The following is a 15,066-nucleotide window of genomic DNA, read 5'->3' on the forward strand; positions in this document are numbered from 1 at the left end:
TCCTCACTCTCCAACCTCTGTCTGCATCAGTCTGTGCTTAGCAAACAAACTGAACGTTAGACAGTGGTCACAGGGTCCTTGCCTCCTGTGGGAAACACAGGTTCATTTGCAGCAAAAAAGGGATTTTTTTTTTTTTAAGGCTTTTTCTAGCGTTTCTGTGTATGATTTTGTCCCCCAATAAAAACGCTTTAAAACTAGCACAGGAAAAGCCTGCTAAACACCACTAAAAAGCTTAATCTTCAAACTCTGTGTTTCTGCTCCTGCATGATAGTGAGACCACAGCAGAGAAAAGCATGGCAGGAGGTTGGTAGCATGCTGTGGAGGTAGATTTGGGCGAGATGCTTACTGGGAGTTCAGCCATCCACAAGTGTTTCTAGAGTGGCCTAAACAGGATAAGGAGCCCTGGTGTCAACTGGTGCTTCAGGGGGGTTGTCAAGGATGTGGAGCCACAAGTTGTTAGGGGGTGTCTTGAGAAGGAGGAAGACATAGTCTCAATGAAAGCAGCTCCCTTGACACCATCGTCCTTTTCACCACCAGTTGTGAGGTTATAATCTGGGCTTTTAACTCTGGCTGGGAGGAGCAGCCAGTTCCATGCAATCCGCCAACATTTTTTTGGAAAGCTGTATTGGGTCTGAATGCTCAAGTTAGTGATTGAAGTCTATAAGTCCCAGAAAGGCTGCCAAGCTATAGTTAGCATATAGTTAGTGTCCTATAGAGACCATCAAACATGCCTGAGTGTGCCGCAGTCCCACTGTGGCCTTCAAGCCATACGTGAGCGTGGAGCAGTCCCAGAGAGGCTGTGAGTCCCCTCCTGTTGGTGGGGGTGTTAGTTTCATTGGGGTTTAGTGTGTTAAAAAAAAAAAAACTATTACCATGATTGCTACTGCCGTCTTTTTTTTTTTTTTTTTTTTTCTCTTTCTTATAAAGGATAATGTTTGGTGTATATTTTATGCGAAAACTTTAATTAATACTACTTTCTATGTGCTCGGGAACGCTACCTACAAAAAGGGACTTCTATTTCAAAGGACACTATACAAATATACAGTGCTAGAACCCTTATGTTTTCTCTTTGCCACTATGGCAGTCAACAGCCAGTTGTTTATAGGATAACTGTTATATGGGCGCTATGTCAAGTGACTCTCAAAAGTTAAAGGGGTTCTCTGAACATATATGAGAGAAGTTTACGAGGACTTCCAAGGACTTTGAAGGAATGTTAACCATTTGGCAGAAGACATCCCACTTTATAACTTATGTTTCTATGTACAGTGATATTTATACCTAGTGCACTTTATTTGTGAATATTCACCTATGCTGCTATTATCTTGAATAGGTTCTGTCTGGTGGCCATTTTGAAGGTACTCCAGAGATAAAAGACTTTTACCCATTGTACCTAATGTGCAATCACCCTCTTACCTTCATTACAGACTTATACAAATTATTACAATACAGTATAAGAATATTAATCTCATGCACAAATGCATATGCTAACCCTTTCATGACCTGGGGTCATTGATGCCTTAATGCCCAGGTCGTTTTGGACATCAGCTTATGGGATCATAATGATGTCCATATCTCTGTCCCCTTCCTCTGTTACTATCTTGTAACCGCAGCAGGGGAGAGAGGGAAGGGGGCAGAGCTCACAGGCCTGTGCCCCGCGCGCCCAGCCTTCCCTCCCGACCCTGCCGGCTTCTGTTGCCAGGAAACTGGAAGCCTGAGGTTTCCGATTTCCATGGCTATCATAGGAGCTCTGCGATCACTTCGCAGAGCCCGGATGGATACCGGAGAGAGAATTCTCCCTCTGTAGAGGGAGAATTCTCTATCTGGAGCTCAATAGATGGTGCGGTCGTGCTGACCGCAGTATCTATAGGGTTAACTCTCAGCACTGATAGCCAGGACCCGCCTCGGATGACACAGGCGCAGCTCCTGCGCCTGTGTCATCCTGGATCGGTAATTAACGACGCTGCATTGTCGGGCATAGGCTACAGCGACATTAATTAACAATGCGGCGGCCGGAGAGGGTTAAATAAGAACTTTAAATCACATCACAAAGAAATGTTACCGTATCCTCTTGTTGCATCCAAGAGAGAAGGCAGTATGGGTCTGTCAGCAAACGCGTCTGCATGGTTGACTAGAGCTTCCTTCACAGTGTCATATCCACACAGCACAACCATCTTCAGGGCCCCGATCTTTATACTGAACACTGGGCCGTACTTCTTAGCAAGCTGCAAAATACAAGTCAGTATAAGCAGGGCCGTAGTACCAGCTGCTGCTGCCCTAAGCAATGAACCTGAGGACGCCCCATCTTCACTCACCAATTAGCATCATGATTTTCTAGTTTTTGATCATATTGATATCTGATCAGTCTTAGGCCACATTCCTACATTTACTGTACGCCACCACGTAGACCCTCATGCGGTAACCGATAGGCGTATGGCCACTAATCCTGGTAACACCCGGTTTAACACCCCGATACCAGACTTGACCAGTGCCAACTTACCCCCCTCCCCTCAAAAAGACACCAGATTTACTGACAAGTCTAAATGGGAGGTGGGAAACTAAAAAAATAAAAACAAATAAAAGTTGTTTCCTTCCCCCTGCTCCCTGGTGCTGCCCCCCTGAAAGGTGCTGCCCTAGGCAGCGGACCACAGGTGCCTAGTGGTAAATACGGCCCTGAGTATAAGGTCATGGCTGCACTGCAACTTTTTGCTACAAGATTGATGTTAGCTATGGAGCTGCAGCTGTTAAAGTACAGTAGCCTTACAGAAAGTTGCAGTGTAGCCCTGGCCGTATAGTATAACGTTTCTCACTACATATACGGTAAAAAACATCTGAAAAGATTTCCTCGGTTGAGAATCTTGAGTGCTGAGACCACCACCAAGAGACCACCACTGATCGTTAGAACCAGTAGAGTGAGGTGCATAGTATTTTTTCAGCTTTCCCAGGCTCAGTAAAGATAGGAGCCTTTTTTTTTTTTTTTTTTTTAAACTGTATGACCTTAGGCTATGTTCCCACAACATACTTAAGATTGCAAAGAACGGCCATTGTTGTTAAATAATGGCCAGAAATGTTTAAGAACATCATTTACGGACTTTGTTTAACAACAACGGCCCTTTTTTTGCAATCTTTAGTGCATCGTGGAAACATAGACATAGGCTATGTTCATTAACCGTACTTTTTAGGTAAAGAACAGCAATTCTTTTCATAATGCAATGATTTGCATTGAAGTCAATGCAAACAACGGCCGTTGTTTCACGCAATGTATTGAACAACGGCCAACAAAATAATGTTTATATCAAATATTTTGAGCACTGTTGTTAATACGTAGTGGGAACATAGCCTTAAGTTACTTCATGATTTCCTTTTCTCACTGTTGTAGATATGGCTATACTTTATGGCAACAATATGTTAGTATGTATTTTCTATGTATCTTCCTATACAGGGGCATAGCTAATGTCTCATGGGCCCTGGTGCAAGAGGTCAACTTGGGCCCCTGACTGTCCCCAATACACTGGCTGGTTGTTATGGCTGCCTGTCTGCTCCCTGCTGGGCTGGCTTGTGGCTCCCAGTTTCAGTCTTCTTCTGTCTGTAGGCTTAAAGGACAACTCCCACGAAAATTTTTTTTAGCTTATTTAACACACATTACAAAGTTATATAACTTTGTAATGTGGTTAAATACCCGGTCTGGCCCCCTTCCCCCACTTTCGGACCCCCGACCCCCCCGCCCGGAAGTTAAAGAAAATATACATTACCTATTACGATCGTCACGGTCCTCTTCTCCCGGGCGGCATCTGGTGACGACGACGTCAGAGCCGGGGGGCGGTCCGGGTCTTCTTCCTCCTCGGCGTCTTCATAGAGAGTGAATTGGACGGAAAAGGCTGCTGGTGCACATGAGCACCAGCAGCCTTTTCATTGGCTGGAGCGCATCACATGGCTTCCAGCTTCGTCAGCCCTGATTGGCTGAGGTTGCTGGAAGCCATGTGATGCGCTCCAGCCAATGAAAAGGCTGCCGGTGCGCAAGCGCACTGGCAGCCTTTTCCATCCCCAGGACCCGGAAATCAGAGACATCGCTGGACGGCGGACGGCGGTGACGGTGAGGCGGACGGCGGGCGAATGGAGTGGCGATCGTCACCGGAGGGATGGTGAGTATGGTGTCTGTGTGTGTCTGTGTTGTTTTTTTTTGGGGGGGTCCTGCGGGAGTTGTCCTTTAAAGGAGAAGTCCAGTGATTTTCAATAACTGACAGCCATCAGGGGCAGGGGGAACATAATCAAGTTGTTCCTGCCGTGTCGATTCTGCATTGGACAGGTATGGGGAGAGGTAAGTAATGATGGTTTACAATGTCCCCCCCCCTGCCGTTTCAAATATTTTTACAGTGCCGGACTTTTCCTTTAAGATGCTGCCCCAGCTCCACTTCCAGGGCAATGTGTTCTCAGTTCTGAGACCTGACACTGCGGTCTGCATCCTCAGTACGCAGACATAGGCGCAGTGATGCCATAAAACTATACAGGGAACAAATATTGTCACTGTACATATACCATCATACCAGGGGGTATCTATTCTTTCTGCTGCCTAAGGGCCAGTTCACACGGAGGAAATTTACTCAGTGTGAACTGGCCCTAAAACCAAAAGTCATACAGCCTCACACTAAGCAATACTAGTGATATCACTATGATGGATATATGCAACACAATGCAGGAACGAGAATGCAGGCAGAATAGACATATCTATCATTAGTTGTTTATTACACCCAGATGCACATGAATGCAAACACCTGTTACACCTACACGACATATACTGTAGTTACACCTGTACACTAGGACATACATGGTACAGATAGGGGAGCAGTATGGGGGCTGGGTGTATCTGGTGGGCAGGGGCGTAGCTAATGTCTCCTGGGCCCTGATGCGAGAGGTCAACTTGCCCCCCCCCCCCTTTCACGACCAAGTGATGCTACTGGTATATATATATATATATATATATATATATATATATATATATATATATATATATATATATATATATATATAAATATATCTATAGAGACAAGAAGAGTTCTGCAGCACGTCCTTGAGTGAAAAAATCCAAGTGTTTTATTCAAGCAAAATCATAAGCGAAATCATTGCTTGAATAAAACACTTGGATTTTTTCACTTAAAGAGAACCAATCATGGCCGAAATTAAAAAATTTTTTTTTTGCTAATAAGCTGTAAATTAATATTTTATTAATATTTGTAATTGGAATTATTTTATTTTACTCCCGTGATTTTACAATATACACATTCTCTTTTCCTGTCTCTTTTCCTCCCGGCATGCCGAGCGGCAGGAAGGGCTCCCATGAGCCTTTGCCGCCGCTCTGTAAATACACAGTGATCCCGCGCTATACAGCGCGAGATCACTGTGTATGTCTATTCTAACTGGGCCTATTAGTCTGTCCCTGAAGATACAGACTGCCTGTGCAGTCTGCATCTTATGCGTTTACCTAATCCTGTATAGCGGAGCAGTAAGGGCGGGGGCGGCCATCTTGATGACGTCACTGGTGCGTTCCAGCGCTGGAACGCAAGGGACGTAATCAAGATGGCGTCCGGCTTAGCTCACCGCTACAGAGGACCGGGTAAAGTATAAGATACAGACTGCACAGGCAGTCTGTATCTTCAGAAATAAACTACATGAAGATACAGAAGATACAGCTGGAACGCATCACTGTGACGTCATCAAGATGGCCGCCCCCGCCCTTACTGCTCCGCTTTACAGGATTAGGTAAAAGCATAAGATACAGACTGCACAGGCAGTCTGTATCTTCAGGAATAGACTTAGGGACAGATAATCTTTTATTATAGGGACAGTTAATTTTAGGTGATTGGTTCTCTTTAAGGACGTGCTGCAGAACTCTTCTTGTATTTAGCGAGGAGACGTTGATTCAGTCTCCAGCTGCAGGCACCCTACAACACTGTGTATACTGAGTGCACTCCATTGTGGAACTTTATATATATTTATATATATACACATACACCCCCCAAGACAGATACTACCAATAACACCAGCATAAAGGAAGAGAAAATATTATCACCATACATATTACCACCATGCTGTTACTAACAAAATCCTGTATACCAATAATACCAGTATATAGGAAGGATATATTACCACCACACCACTACCATCACCACCATATTGTTACTGACCAAATTCTGTATACTGAGACCAATAAAACACAGTACCAGATAACTAAAAAACAAATAATATCACCACACACTAACACCACCGTTGCTACTGACAAATACTACCGCATACTGACTAAAACCACCGCTGCTACTAAATAACATCCACTGTACACAGATTACCATCAACTCATCCTGTCTTATAGAGGTGGACACAGCTCTACACAGGTTCTGTACACCATATACATTACAGTGCTGTTATACCAGGTAACTCAGAGGGGACGTCTTCTCTGATCGGAGTTCTTCCCTTTTCATTTGCCAGACAGACATATTAGGGTCCTCACACTGACACTATCCTCATCACTATACACACTGCACATCTATAATGGCCGCTTTGCACCCTCATTTAGTGGGTAGGCTGACTGTGTTGTCCCCCTTATAGATGGCCCCCTCTCCCTCCCCCTTATAGATGCCACTCCCCTTAAAGATGGCCCCTTCTCCACTCCCTTATAGATGGCCCTTCCCCCCCCCTTATAGATGGCCCCTCTCTCCCCTCCCTTATAGATGGCCCCCTCTCTCCCCTCCCTTATAGATGGCCCCCTCTCTCCCCTCCCTTATTGATGGCCCCCTCTCTCCCCTCCCTTATAGATGGCCCCCTCTCTCCCCTCCCTTATTGATGGCCCCCTCTCTCCCCTCCCTTATAGATGGCCCCCTCTCCCCCCTTATAGATGGCCCCCTCTCTCCTCCCTTATAGATGGCCCTTCCCCCCCCTTATAAATGGCCCCCTCTCTCCCCTCCCTTATAGATGGCCCCCTCTCTCCCCTCCCTTATAGATGGCCCCCTCTCCCCCCCCTTATAGATGGCCCCCTATCCCACCCCCTTTATGGATGGCCCCCTCTCCCCCCTCCCTTATAGATGGCTACCTCTCCCCCCTCCCTTATAGATTGCCCCCTCTCCCCCTGCCTTATAGATGGCCCCCTCCTTTATAAATGCCCCCTCTCACTCTCTCCCTTATGGATGGCCGCTTCTCCCCCCTTATAGATGCCCTCTCCCCTTATAGATGTCCCCTTCTCCCCCCCTTATAGATGCCCTCTCCGCTTATAGATGCCCTTTCCCCTTATAGATGGCCCCCCTTCTTCCCTCCGTGAAAAGCAGATAAAATTTTTTTAAAAAACCCACACAACTCACCTGCCACCCGCTCCCCTGTTGATCCTCTCTCTTCATGGTCTGGCCACTCGGCTCATGTACGGCTGCCGGGGGTGTCCCGTCCTATCCCCAGCAGCGCGCGCATCAGAGAGCTCCCTGTGCACCAGGACTGGGACTTCCGGTACGGAGAGCATCTCTTACGTGAGCTCTCTGTAACGGAAGTCCCGGGCCACAGGTGCACAGTGAGTTCACTGATGCGCGCGCTGCCGGGGATAGGACGGGACACCCCCGGCAGCCGTACATCAGCCGGGGCCAGCGCGCAAGTGATTTAAGGGGGAACTGTGCAGTGGCAAGGGGGGGGCCTCGCCGGTCCCCCCTCGGGGCGGGCCGGGTCACAGCGGCGACCCTGGTAGCTACGCCACTGCTGGTGGGCACAGGACAGGACTATGGAGCCAGCACTTCCCTGATCCTGCTCTTCCTGGCTGCATCCACACAGACTGATCTTCCCCCATCTTCTCTTCCCCTAACTCTCTTAATCCCACACAGACTAATGTTAGCCAGGCCACAGCAGCCATATATGAAGGGGGAGATGAGGGGAGGGGGAGAGTAATCTCCGACAAAACTGGACAGAACTGGACAGAACAGGACATAATATTCATCACAGGCCCTTCTGCTCCATCACACACACATCAGTGACACAGAACCCTCACCTTCTGTCACTGCTGACTCCCAGGATTCAGAAGAAGAAATGCAGCCTTTGCCCCCTGCAGGCTGGGAGGAGCCATCTGAGGTCTGACGTCAGCTCTCACTTCCCCTCATGTGTGGAGCCAGGGACACACAGCCTCCTACTGCCGTAACTGTACGGCCTGGGGGAGGGGCCTGGGCCCTGCAGAGTTCCGGCAGAGGGGAGATCAGTACACACAAGTGCTAGGCAGATCCCAGCAATAGGAACAGAGGTGGGGAGGGGGAGGGGGAGGGGGAGGTTGCCAGTCGGGCCCCCCTGAATGACTGGCCCGGTCGCCAAGGCCGACCGCTGCGACAGTGGTAGCTATGCCACTGTTCCTATAAGATTATAATATTAAAATCTGCCCTAATTTACAGGTTCACCTTGTAATGATCAACTTAAATTTATAACATGGCTGGCCAACAGTTATATTCACTAAAGATGGTCAAGCCAGTAAACTGGTTGGAACCAGTTAATCAATAACTGGAAAATTTGTCCAATAGGAACATCTTGTAGACCACTTCAGCCTTGTAATATCTTCATCATCAATCTTTTGGATCTTACCTCTTGAAATGATAAGTAAGGCTTATTAGCATCCAAGTCGAGCATATTCCCGATTATCGGCAATGGCTTTGGCCCAGGAGGATAATTCTGAGGAACATCTTCCTTCTCTTTAAAAAGAACAGTTACCAAGAAAATACATACTATGATGGATAAGAGAATTGTGACCGGATCAAGGGGCAACATATCCTCAGAGGAATCTATAGGGGGGAAAAGAGAATCCTGAAATAATGGTATAATGTTGATAGCTGAAGGTCATTTTTTTCAAATATTAATGATCACATATTTTAGTGTCATTTTTTCTTTTTTTTTAAAGCTGGTGATGTTTCACATGGGACATTGCTCACTTTTTTTTTTGTTGTTGTGCACTTATTTTTTTTCCAATATCAGCAATTATGCTAGGTTTCTTTCTTGTACTACACAGACTATCTTTTTCTTTGTAAACTCTTGTTGTCTGTATGTACAGTTACCTATACAGCATACCAGTTAGAGATGAATGTTTCTGCAGGGACTCAGAAGCGAGTGAATGGATTTTGCCCTGTCCTAGTGGGAGATAGCAGGGCACTTGTCCAGAATAGTTGGGAGCTACAGTATCCCTAGTCTCTGTCTCTTTGACGTCACTTGACATAACCTAGGGCTGGAGGCGCTATCTATAAATTGGGCTCATTTTCGGAGTAGGCTTATATTTTAAGCATACTACAAAACCCAACAAAATCAAGCTAGGTGTTATTTTTGGGGAAGGGCTTATTGTATTCTAAGATTCACATAGCAGACATTCTTTTCATATGAATTTAGCATTTTCTCTTGTTTTTCCTCATAGAACACTAAAAAAAAAAATCTCACAGGGCTCCGAAGGTATTAAAATAGAAGAATAGAACATGTGTGAATAGAATTATTTGAAGCCTTTATAGGACTGCACGGTTTTATATGATTAATTAACTGTAATCAAGCTGTAGATCACCTGCAACACTATCTTTTATAGATAGATAGTCCTCCCTGTGCCTGTAAAGCTAATGTAAAGGCATGCAGAGACATTAGGGAAATCATCAACAAAAGACACCATTTTAATAGTGTTAAAAAGTTGCAAGCATTTGGTCAAGGCATTTTACGGGCAAGAATTTGTGACGTCCTGTGTCTGCCTGATTTCTTATCATTTACATCTGTACACAGGCATAAATTGAAGAATAAGTCCCTAGGCTTCTAGGTGGTATACCTTTCACTCTTAGATGCACTGACAGCTGTAGATGTGCCTAATTTATTAATAAATGAACAGACTAATCAGAGACTGGGCCCTTGCTTTCTTCTGGTCACCAACGATAACTTTTTTTTCACCTTGTCATATTGGCAGGTAAATATATGGAGAACTTTTTCTGCACAAAATCAGCTAAGACCTGAGAGAGTACCGAGAGTATAAATCATTATCTGCTGCCACTAAATTCAGCTCTCAGGTTGTCCACAAGCTACTGAACTTTCGTGGTAGAAAAATATGAGCAGACAAAAAAATAACTCACCTGAGTTTTGGTCCGAGACAGTCCAAGATCCAAAGCTCTAACACGTTTTAGTAAAGGGACCTAGGCGGCTATCTGGCGCTATATAAAGGTGTCGCTGGGGGTAAAACCTGCCTGGTCTTGAAGAAACCTCCTAGAAAATGAACAATGTACTTGTTAGACCTGGTAGTTCTCATTCTAGAGCGTTCACATTCCACGCTAGCTCTGAACCTTGTACTCTCTATGGAGGTTTAGTCTATGAAAAAAAAATTTCATAAGAATTTTGCATTAGAATTCGGGGCAGCGTCCCAGTTTGGAAGGTCACTGCACAAAATCTTTTGCCTACTGACACGCTGCATTACATGGACGATTCTGACACCCCCGGCTATTGAATAGAGGGCAGCAGGAAGAGACGCAACACCTGGTGGACCGGGTGCTGCATCTGGCTCTTCAAATTTGAGTGCTCCTAAGGAGCGCTCACAGTTGAATAATGCAGCGCTGTTTTGGGCCAGGAGACTTTGGCTCCCTATCCTGCCAGCATTCTGCCTCCGGCCACAAAAGGTCACTCCCCCCCACCACTCTGCAGCACGAGTGACGTCACTTGTGCGGTTTACAGAGTGGGGTGAGGAGACACATGCCAGAGGGAGTGCGGCACTGCAAGGCGGGTTAGTATGTTTTTTTTATTTTTTTTTTATTACATGAGGGGGGTATGAGGCTGACTACCAGAGGGACATCTACATGGGTAGGGGGCTGTCTACATGGGTGGATGTTTACATGGGCAGGGGTCTGTCTACATATAGGGATGTTTTACTGGGGGAGATGTCTAAAAGGGGAGTTGGCTACCCACAGGGGGAGATGTTCAAAAAGGGAGGGGGTTTCCTACAGTGGGAAATGTCTACATGGAGGGGTTGTCAACAGAGGGTTAACCTGCCGGGGGGGATGTCTGGGTTTACCTGTGTCGACAGGGTGGATGTCTGTATATGGAGGGGGCTGCCTACATGGAGGATGTTTTTATGGGGAGCGGGCTGCCTACATGGGGGATGTTAACATGTGGAGGGGGTGCCTATAGGTGGAGATGTCAACATGAAGAGGGGGCTGCAAACATGAGGGGATGTCAACATTCATAGGGGGCTACCTATGTAGGGATGTCTACATGGAGAAGGGTCTATCTACATGGGGAGGGGGCTTTCTACAGGTGTTGATTTCTACATGTGGAGGGGGCCGCCTACAATAGGAGATGTCTATGTGGTGTCCCACCACAGGGTGCTGTCTATGGCACCCTAGTAAGTCACTCCCTCGGGTTCACACCATTGGGAGATGTAGTATTGTGTTTTCCCCACTAGGTGTCACTACTGTCTCTACTTAACTTATTGCACAGCTGAAGGAGAAGAAGGGTTAATTGTTTTGTACCACATGCTGACCAGTTACAGGTGGTAGTTCTCTTCTATCCTATCTCTCCTTCTCTCTCATACACACACTCAGCCCTACCACTAAAAGGAGGGTTTAGTTAGCGCCTGTAGGAGGAGTTAGTGGTATGAGACCCGAACGGATGGATGTGTGAGACTCTACTCAGTTACAGAGCTCTCCTACTAAACACCAGGACAACTATGCGGTGCTAAGCTCTACTAAGAGGAGAGAAGCCACATAGGAAACACCTAGCCCATGCCAGGAACCTCTGTAAAACATGCAGGGTAGTTACATGAAGCAAGAGGAACTGACCCCAGTAGGACAAAGCTACGGTAAAAAGGTCTATGTATTCTAATGCGCGGTGCAGGGTGACTGAGAGGCCTCGGAGGTCTGCTACACCCAGATAACCGACGTCTGAGGCTTGTATTACCCACTTCGTATGTGTATCCTGCAACTAAGGGGCATAAGGCGGTTTAGAGCCAGTGTAGCATCCGTGAGTAGGAGTATTTTCTTATCTGTTTTTTTTCTACACTTGTTCCGGCAGAGCACACTTACTACATTGGACAGGGCTCCTCTCCTGCCAACTCCTCTCCTCCGGCACACTGGATCTACATGGGGACGGGCTGCCTACAGAGGGAGATGATTACATGGAGGGATCTGTCAACATAGGGTTTACCTGCGGGGACTTTGGGTGATTATATTCAAATTTATGATTATTTACCCTGGGTGGGGGGGGGCAACTGCCATTGGTATTACTACAGGGGAGATGTCTACATGGACACTATCTACATTTATGAAGTTATTTAGTTAGAGGGCCAAATTACCACAGGGACTAACTTACAGGAGCACATCTACATTACGGACACACTTTACTACCAGGGTATACTGACTGCGGGTGGGGGGCTGCACAGAGAGACTTAACCACGATATGGGGGGACTATTATACAGTCCAGGATATTATTAGGACACATTGGCCAGCACCATTGGGAAGCAGAAAAGGTTTAGGATAACGTGTTTTATACCATTATTTGGGAATGTGCCATTAGAAAATCATCTATTGTTTTTATGATAAACATATCTTTTAAGAATGTTGGTGATTTTTTTTTTCTTCTAATTTTCTGTTTTACTATGTTTTTGTTTTTTTGTAATTCTGAAATGTTGCTCTTTTGGAAAAGTAACACCAGTAGATAGCAAAGACAGCAGAAGAGGCTCGCAGCTCAGCCTCCCCCTCACCTGTAGAATGACGTTTGCACAGGTCACAGGGGTTACAGATCATCTGTCCCACACAAAGAACAGTTTGGAGATGTTTATTTTGGCTATGTCCATGGGGCTTGCTGTAAAAATAACACTAAATGCAGTTAAAAACATCTCAAGCAAGATGGCTGCCCCAATAATGAAGTTTTAAAAAATTGCAAACTCTTCTCCTGGCTCATTCTAGCAACTGGTTAGCATCTGAGTAAACAGACCCTGACCAATCGAAATTTATATTTATAGCAATGTCTTTTAGTAAGGTTCTCTGAGTTGCTCATAGATACCATTCACAGCTCATATCTCCGGCTGCCTATGCATGAGCCTTATAATCTACACCAGCTTTGAGAGTAGGGTGTTATAATGCACCCATCTGCTGGCATAAAGTATTATGAATCACCTGAGCTGCAGTGACCTCGCCCCATTTTTTATGAAGCTCTGCCCACTGTACAACACACAGTGGACATGGTATATATTGGACAAAAAAACAACACACATTGTTAAGTACATGAGCCTTGTGCAACCTTTTAACACCAAAAAATAGGTGTCTGCTGTTTAATAAATTGACTTTAGAGACCACTAAAAGCGTTAGTGTCAGATACTTTTGATTTTGACATGTGTCTCCTGAGAACCGATGTCATTCTCTGGCTGTCAATTAAATCTGACTTATTTGCTCTGTTATAGTCTATTGAGTGGGTAAGTCGAATTTCCTGCCTAGATCGGAGTAAATTGTGCTGTCTTGTGCTTCACCCAGCATCTCAGGGTTGCTGTAGATTTCAAGATTTTTTAAAGTGTACCTGTCACAAAGTCTACTGGAACAATCGGTGGTGAATTCCTCTCTGCGGTCGGAAATTCGGGTATCCATGGAAACCAACACAGTGAGACCATAATGCGTGCGGCCCCATTTTGATCTAATGGAGATTGCTAGCGTTAAAGCCTCTATATATATATATACACACTCACTGGCCACTTTATTAGGTACACCATGCTAGTAACGGGTTGGACCCCCTTTTGCCTTCAGAACTGCCTCAATTCTTCGTGGCATAGATACAACAAGGTGCTGGAAGCATTCCTCAGAGATTTTGGTCCATATTGACATGGTGGCATCACACAGTTGCCGCAGATTTGTCGGCTGCACATCCATGATGCGAATCTCCCGTTCCACCACATCCCAAAGATGCTCTATTGGATTGAGATCTGGTGACTGTGGAGGCCATTTGAGTACAGTGAACTCATTGTCATGTTCAAGAAACCAGTCTGAGATGATTCTAGCTTTATGACATGGCGCATTATCCTGCTGAAAGTAGCCATCAGATGTTGGGTACATTGTGGTCATAAAGGGATGGACATGGTCAGCAACAATACTCAGGTAGGCTGTGGCGTTGCAACCAGGGGCGGATTAAGTTTACCATAGGCCCTGGGCTGTGCACCAAGCCTGGGCCCCCCCACCCCACTGTAACTATGGCAGCACTAGCCTGGTGTTTATAGTACAGGACAGATAATGTCATGATGTCCTGATTTGTGCAAAATTGCCATTAAAAAACAGTGATTTTTTGCAACTCATGGCGGAAGTGTAGCCAGGAGACAGTACACCACTGAAAGTATAAGTCTTTTTGGGTGGTCATGGGCCCCCCAGGAGCTCAGGGCCCTGGGCTGCCGCCCAAAACGCCCCTATTATAATCCACTACTGGTTGCAACGATGCTCAATTGGTACCAAGGGGCCCAAAGAGTGCCAAGAAAATATTCCCCACACCATGACACCACCACCACCAGCCTGAACCGTTGATACAAGGCAGGATGGATCCATGCTTTCATGTTGTTGACGCCAAATTCTGACCCTACCATCCGAATGTCGCAGCAGAAATCGAGACTCATCAGACCAGGCAACGTTTTTCCAATCTTCTACTGTCCAATTTCGATGAGCTTGTGCAAATTGTAGCCTCAGTTTCCTGTTCGTAGCTGAAAGGAGTGGCACCCGGTGTGGTCTTCTGCTGCTGTAGCCCATCTGCCTCAAAGTTTGACGTACTGTGCGTTCAGAGATGCTCTTCTGCCTACCTTGGTTGTAACGGTTGGCTATTTGAGTCACTGTTGCCTTTCTATCAGCTCGAACCAGTCTGCCCATTCTCCTCTGACCTCTGGCATCAACAAGGCATTTCCGCCCACAGAACTGCCGCTCACTGGATGTTTTTTCTTTTTCGGACCATTCTCTGTAAACCCTAGAGATGGTTGTGCGTGAAAATCCCAGTAGATCAGCAGTTTCTGAAATACTCAGACCAGCCCTTCTGGCACCAACAACCATGCCACGTTCAAAGGCACTCAAATCACCTTTCTTCCCCAT

General features: G+C 46.0%; 1 protein-coding gene across 1 annotated transcript in view; it reads right to left on the reverse strand.

Annotated features, from left to right (window-relative positions):
• Nucleotides 1-8,772, reverse strand: part of LOC138795072 (cytochrome P450 2K6-like) — a 31,339-nt gene extending 22,567 nt beyond the window's left edge. Inside the window, exons 1-2 of the mRNA XM_069974026.1 lie at nt 8,590-8,772; nt 2,060-2,222 (exon numbers count right to left, since the gene is read on the reverse strand). Coding sequence (XP_069830127.1) covers nt 2,060-2,222; nt 8,590-8,772 — 346 coding nt within the window. The remainder of the gene's footprint in view (nt 1-2,059; nt 2,223-8,589) is intronic.
• Between the last annotated feature and the right edge of the window lie 6,294 nt (nt 8,773-15,066).

The sequence above is a fragment of the Dendropsophus ebraccatus genome, chromosome 6, assembly GCF_027789765.1.
Source record: "Dendropsophus ebraccatus isolate aDenEbr1 chromosome 6, aDenEbr1.pat, whole genome shotgun sequence".
Taxonomy (NCBI): Eukaryota; Metazoa; Chordata; class Amphibia; order Anura; family Hylidae; genus Dendropsophus; species Dendropsophus ebraccatus.